This window comes from Peromyscus leucopus, chromosome 8b, assembly GCF_004664715.2.
Source record: "Peromyscus leucopus breed LL Stock chromosome 8b, UCI_PerLeu_2.1, whole genome shotgun sequence".
Classification (NCBI taxonomy): Eukaryota; Metazoa; Chordata; class Mammalia; order Rodentia; family Cricetidae; genus Peromyscus; species Peromyscus leucopus.
The window spans coordinates 58,112,073-58,119,114 of NC_051086.1; the positions used below are offsets into that span (position 1 = coordinate 58,112,073).

The 7,042-nt window shown below is 49.3% G+C and overlaps 1 protein-coding gene across 1 annotated transcript in view; it reads right to left on the reverse strand.

The window, feature by feature from the left end:
• The window catches only part of Sgsm2 (small G protein signaling modulator 2), a 40,639-nt gene extending 33,908 nt beyond the window's left edge, over window positions 1-6,731 (reverse strand). Inside the window, 2 exon segments of the mRNA XM_028866723.1 lie at window positions 1,391-1,466; window positions 6,592-6,731. Coding sequence (XP_028722556.1) covers window positions 1,391-1,466; window positions 6,592-6,648 — 133 coding nt within the window. The 5' untranslated portion in view covers window positions 6,649-6,731.
• Between the last annotated feature and the right edge of the window lie 311 nt (window positions 6,732-7,042).

Below are 7,042 nucleotides of genomic sequence, written 5' to 3' on the forward strand. Positions count from 1 at the left end.
GCCATTCTGCTGCATAGAGACTATTGTCTGGAGTGTTGCTGGACTTATGGGAAGGGCAGTTCTGTCTCACTGTTGCCAAAAGCAGGGTGATGGCTAGGACCCGCACCGTGGAAAGACATCAGACTCCCAACTATTGTCCTCTGAACCCCACACATGTGTTGTGGTGCACACATGAACATATACATATCACGTGAAATAAATATAATGTAATAACAATAAAAAACAAGGCTAGGACATGTTAGGCTCTGGTACCCTCCTCTCCTTAGGAGATGTTAGAAGATGGCAACATTTCTGGAAATCAAAGAAAACTGTGTAGATACAAGCTTTTTCATACAACGTCAAACATCTGTTTCATGTTACAGATGATTTTCCACCACACCACTCCATTCTATAGCCAGAGGCTGTGGCTATTCCTCCTTGCCTATGTTCATGCTCTCCTGCATCTAACCAAGTGCATGGGGAATCAGGACAATGGAGTAACTAGAAAAATATGGCAGCCAAAAGCACATAAAAACATCCCCAAAGTACCAATCCTTCCCCAGAGTGAAAAGGGACAGATAAGATGGGTGGTTCCAAAATCCACAGCTTTCAGGGAAAGATTTTTTTGTTTTGTTTGTTTGTTTTGTTTTGTTTTTCTGTGTAGCTTTGCACCTTTCCTGGATCTCGCTCTGTAGACCAGGCTGGCCTCAAACTCACAAAGATCCGCCTGCCTCTGCCTCCTGAGTGCTTAGATTAAAGGCGTGCACCACTATGCCCAGCTCCAGGATTCTGGTTGTTTGTTTTCTGAGACAGGGTTTCTCTGTGTAGCCCTGGCTGTCATGGAACTCGATCTAGACTAGGCTGTCCTCAAACTCACTGAGATCCACCTGCCCAGGCCTCCTGAGTGCTGGGATTAAAGGAGGTGTGTGTGTCACCTTGGACTCTTAACTGCTGAACCATCTCTTCAGCAGTCTCTCTCTCTCTTTTTTATTCTGAGGCAAGGTCTCACAAAGTTTCCTAGGCTGGCCCTGGGCACTCCACAGATGAAACAAGCCTTCATCTTTTGGTCCTCCTGTTTCAGCCTTCTGAATAGCTAGGATCACAGGCGTGGGACACCAGGTACGACATGGCTGTGAATGTTTTAACAAGCTCCCAGGTGCATCTGGTGCTACCATAATTTGGGACCTACTGTCCTAGGATACTAAAATACACAAATTCATGCCACCTGAAGACTCTGATTCAGTAGGTCTGGGATGGGGCTCAAACAGACTTCAAAAGAGTCTGTGATGATTGGGACTCACATTCATATTTGAGAGGGTCTAAAGCAGAGGACTCATCTTTTCCAGGTCCCAGGACCAAGTGCTCAGTCCTAAGTCCACATATGTCCCGTCACTGTAAGGTGTTTACTCACCACACAGAGCAATGATGTGGCTGCTGTCTTCATGCACAAACTTCCTGGTGACAGCCTCCTCCATGATTTGCTTCACCTGTGAATAAATGGGCATCTTCATTATTTTAATTTATTTATGTTTGCTGGGCTACTGATTACCCAGGGCAAACACTCTATCACTGACCTACATCCTCAGGCTAGCATTATTATTTTTCATTTTCCTCCTTAGCAAAGGACTCCTGGGGTTTGAGGGTGTATCTTAGTGGCTGAGCAGGTTTTGGACACAGTAGGTTCTAGATTCAATTCCTAGCACCAAAACAGGTCTCTTGGAAGGTAAACAGCTTGGCTGTGACCTCCCGGTCTGGCTTTTCAGGTACTTGTAAGGATGACAAAGCCGGGAGGCAGGGGGTGGAGGGTGGGGTGGAGAAAGCAGTGCTCCCCCACATGGCCTGCCCCGAGCTTGGTCAAACCCACCACCCAGTGTGGACATCCCAGTTTCCACAAAAGGGTCTTCTTGTCTAGAAAACAAGGACAGGAGGCTCATCCACACTCAGCTGGGAAAGGGCTTCTTGGTAGACACACTGTCCTCGAGAGGTGGACTGGCTCAGGACAGGATGAAGACAAACAACTTGCCTCTCCTTTTCTGAGGTTAGGAGTAGGTCCATCCATGGCTCACCAACTCTCATTCCTTCTGGCTAAGTTATAAAACTCTGATGTTTTGGGGTTTGAGTCTGAAGCTAACCTGGGCTTGTAGTGTGTTACAGAGCCTGAGCTATAGCATGAAACCGTGTCTCAACTCCCAACCCCCAAAAGTCACTTATAGGATGGGGATGTAGTGCTATGGTAGAGTGCTTGCCTGTCATTTGAGGTCCTCAGGTTTAATTTCTAGGACCACAAAAAAGATATTCTAATTTATTATTTACTATTATTCATTAAACATATAAAAATGAGCTTATATGGTAATCTCATAGGCTTGGTGAGTTCTCACACACTGCATACTTTTAGAGTAGGAAACAGAACAAGTGCCAGATGGGGTGGCACATGCCTGAAATCCCAACTGCTGGGAGATGAAGACAAGAGGATCAAGAGTTCGAGGCCCAGACTGGCTAGATAGCTCATCAGTTAAAAGTTCTTCCTGAGCAAGCCTGATGACCTGAGTTCAAGTCCAGAATCCATGTAAAAGTGGAAAGAAAGAAGACTCTACAAATTGTTCTCTTACCCACACAAATACACTGTGACATGTGTGTACCTGTACACACACACACACACACACACACACACACACACACACACACACACACACTAAAGTTGAAAGAAGAGTTCAAGGCCAAGGCCAACCTGGGCTACACAGCAAGTCCAAGGCTGGGTTAGGAAACCTTGTCTTAAGCAACAAAAGAAATAGAACATATAACCAGTTTGCCAGAGCACCTTGCTTTATTAGCTTCCCTACCCCAGTCACTACTTTTTCCTATGAATACTCAAATACCCACTATCTTTTTTTTTTTTTTTTTTTTTTTGAGACAGGGCTTCTTTTGTGTAGTCTTGGCTCTGTAGACCAGGGTGGCCTTGAATTCACAGAGATCCACTTGCCTCTGCTTCCTGAGTGCTGGGACTAAAAGTGTGTCCTGCCACTGTCCAGCTTCTTTTATTTTAAATTTTAATTATTATTCTTTATGTGTGTGTGTGTGTGTGTGTGGGGGGGTAACTGAACCCAGGGCATTGTGCATGCTGGGTAAGCAAGCAGAACTGAGCTACTGTTCAGACCTTTTTTTGTTATTGTTATTGTTTTGAGACAGGATTTCACAATTTAGCTCTTTGCTGGCCAAGAACTCACTACATTATAGAGACAAGGCTGGCCTTGAACTCATAGAGATCTGCCTGCTTCTGCCTCTTGAGTGCTGGGATCAAGGCATGAGGCACGTAGTCTAGCTTCAGACCTCTTTTTATTTTTTTGAGACATGATCTTACTAAATTCCCTAAGGCAGCCTGGAGTTTATAACCCATGCAATCTTTGAACTTTCATTTGCCCTGTTTTTGTCTTGCTGGAATCACAGGCCCGTGCCACCAGGCCCAACCTCTGAGTTCTTATATTAGTTTTATACGTTTTTTAAAAATTAATTTATGTGTATATGTGTGTGCCCAAGTGTATGTACATATGTGGAGGAGGCGCACTGGATGCTCTGGAACTGGAGTTACAGATGTTTGTGAGCACCATGTGGGTGCTGGGAACTTGAACTTAGGTCCTCTGCAGGAGCAGCCCAGTGCTCTTAACCTCTGAGCCATTTCTCCAGCCCATAGTTTTGCAAGTTTTATACTTAAAAAAATTAAAATAACAGTAAGGAGTGTTTTGTGATTTGTTCCTTTGCCTTGACTGAACGTTGGTGAGATTCGTCTCTGTTGTGTACTGCTGTAGATTGTGTGAAGATACCGTAGTTGACTGGCATGTGGGTATTTCCCAGCTGGGAGTTGTTATGAATCATGTGAACACCTGGACATATCTTCTGGTGAACATATGTGCTGGCTCTTTAAAATTTATGTTTCTAGGCAAGGGATTTCTGATGCATATATTCTGCTTTACCAGATAGTGCCAAAATATTCTCCAAAGTGGCTCTAGCAATTTACACTCCCATCAAGCGTTAAGGTTCTAGTTGCACTTACGCCAGATTCCACAGGGAATCTGCCAGGAGACAAATAACCGACACTGGGAATCAGAGATGGGTTTTCTCTACCACAGTATAACGAAAATACAAAACATATAAACACACAGGAAAGTAAACCATGGCAGGGACAGGCCTTATCTTTTTTAGGACTTCTTTATCTTTATTCGTATTTCATGTGTGCCTGTGCACCAGGTTTACACGGTACCTGCAGAGGCTACAAAAGGGCATCAGCTCCCCTGGAACTGGAGCTAACATTTTTAGCCATCATGTTACTTCTGGGAATCAAACTTGGAAGAGCAGACAGTGCTCTTAACCACAGAGCAAGCTCTCCAGCTCTCTCTATTTTATTTTTTGAAACAAGGTTTCACTATGTAGCCCAGACTGGTCTCAAACTCACTAGCCTTGGTGCAAACTTCCTGTAATTCTTCTGCCTCAGCCTCCCGGATGCTGGGGTTATAGGCACATGCTCCCATGTATAGCAGCAGCAGTCCTTGCCTGTATCCTTTGGACAGGATGCGGTGTCCTGATGGTGCCTGGGCTCCCAGGCTGTTCTGTTTTGTTTTATTTACTTATTATTTATTTTGAGATAGGATCTCACTGTGTAGCCCGGACTGGGCCTGGGTGTCATACAGACCCATCTGCCCTGAGTGCTGGGATTAAAGGCATACACAGCCATGCCAGGCCAAGGTCCTCTCTTAACATGCACTGTATTATATGGAGAGTGGCAGAACACCTGAGGCCTACAGAGGAAGAAGGACCTGGAGGTTCCTTCCTGCTGGGACTGCTCATGGTTAGTGGTTACATAAATGAGGATCAGATTTGATCGATTCTTGCACTGCAAGCTGTTAAAAGCTTCCTCGATTACCTCCCAGGGGCTCACTGCAGAAACTCACAACTAAAGATCTACAGGTACCTGAGGCAGCTGGAGGGACACCCGGGGTTAGGAGGACCTGCTGATTCTTTCTGGATTAATCCAGAGGTTCTCTGTAAGAACAAGCTTGCCTACAGTTCTTAGCTGTCTCTTCTTGTAGGAGAGAAAGAGTATGGCTTTCTGTAAACCAAGCACTATGGGGGAAATTCGTGGAGTTCAGAGTAGGTCAGCCTTTGCCAGGAAGATACATCCTTGTGGCACACATTCAGTTTTCAAAGGAATCACTCTTGAAATAGTCTTTAAGTACTGGGAAGAAAATCATGTTCTCAAAAGTATTTTCCAATATACCTAACCAATTCTCAAATTTGGGTCTCAAATAATACTAGCAACACGCACATAGTTCTTGTACACCTACTTTCCCCCAACTCTCTGTCTTTACACTGTCTTCTTCCGGGGGGATAATCACTGAGATTTCTCTTTTCTTTGGGGACAAGGCTGGCGCTAAGAAACCCTCCCTTGGCCACTTCACAGCAAAAGCACGTTGAAGTTGCTCACACAAGCTAATGGTTAATGCAGAATGAGAGCTCAGTCTTCTCAAAGCCTGAGATGCTAAGGGTGAATGAAACAACACGGTACATTATATATCCGAGAATAAATAGCATTATCCTATTGTAAAAAGAGATGAGGAAAGCAAGACTTGAAAGAGTTTAAATAACTTTACTCAAGTTCACACAGAACTAAGTCTGGACTCTTCAAGACTTTCCCACCAGATCTCAGTTTCCAAGGTCAGCAGATATATTTACCAAATAGAGTGCCCACAAGTGTGCCAAGCCCTGGATATATAATAGTGATCAAGCAGACAGGCTCCTTCCCCTCATGTAGTTCACACCTGGCAGACCTAGCTACAGAGGCAGGCTGGAGAGGGAGGCCTCATTCATTTCATCTACACTGCAGGCTCTCTCACAAGCTGGTGAGTCATTCATATGGGCAACCTCCCCCCCCCACCCCCGAAATTGAAATGAGCTTTAAGCAGGGTCAAGGTAAAGGGGATTAGTCGAGAGAAACATTTTTGTTTCTGAAGGATTTCCCTCAAAAGAGGAAAAACAATCGAAGTCTTAAAAGCCATTCTTAAAAATACCCGGGTTCCTGGGTAAGGAGGTGGGCGTGGAGGGAGCGGCAGGGAGGTGTGCGGCGAACCCTCAGCCAGCCACGACTCACTTGCCAGAGGAATACCGGAGGGCGGTGGAGGGCACCAAGGAGCGAAGCCCCCTAGTTCTCCCTCCGGCGGCTCGCAGTCGCCGCAGGCCCGCGGGGACCCCGGGGGACCCCGCCCCCTCCCCCGGGCAGCACCGGCAATGAATGGGCAACTCGGGTTCTCCTGCAATCGCCGCCACCCCTCCCCCGACCGCGGTCCCCCCGCGCTGCTGCCGTCACAGGGCGGGGAGCGGGAGGCCCGCGGAGCAAACAAGCCCCAGGGCGCCTGCTTGACCCTGGGCGAGGGCGCTGCCCGGGCGCCGAGAGGGGCGTGAGGCCCGGCCCGGCCCGGACCCCGCCCCCGCCTGGTCCCCCCCCCCGCCCCAGCCCCGGCTCGGTGGGCTGGCGGCCGCGGGCGTGGGAACCGGGACTCCCTCTGCTCCTGGGGCAGCGCGGGAGGGGCGCGAGCCCCCCGAGTCCGTGCCCCCCGACCGTACCTCCTTTTTCACGTTCCACAGCAGCTTTTCTTTGACTGCGTCCTCTGCGCTGCCCATGGTGCGGCAGGTGGCGGGCAGGCGGCGCCCGGCGGCCCCCCGATCCCCCGCTTGCCCTCGCCGCCTCCGCGCCTCCCGGCTCAGCGCCCCACGCGTGAGGCGGAGCCCCCGCCCGCCGCGCTCCCCGCCCGCCGCCGCCGCAGCCACTGCCCGGTGCTCAGCTCCGCAGCCATCTTCCGAGCCCCGCAGACGTCAGGCAGCAGGCCCGGCCCCTTCCCACAGCCGGCAGGGAGGGGGTGTGTGCGCCGCGACTGGGGAGGGGAGGGGGGGTCAGGGCGGGTGCGGACGCCTGGGGGCGTCGGGCCCGGGCGCGCGCCGCGGGGACGGTTGTCATGGCGACGGGCAGGCTCCCCGCCCCGAGGGCGCGAACCCGCATTGTGAGCGCTGGGAGGCA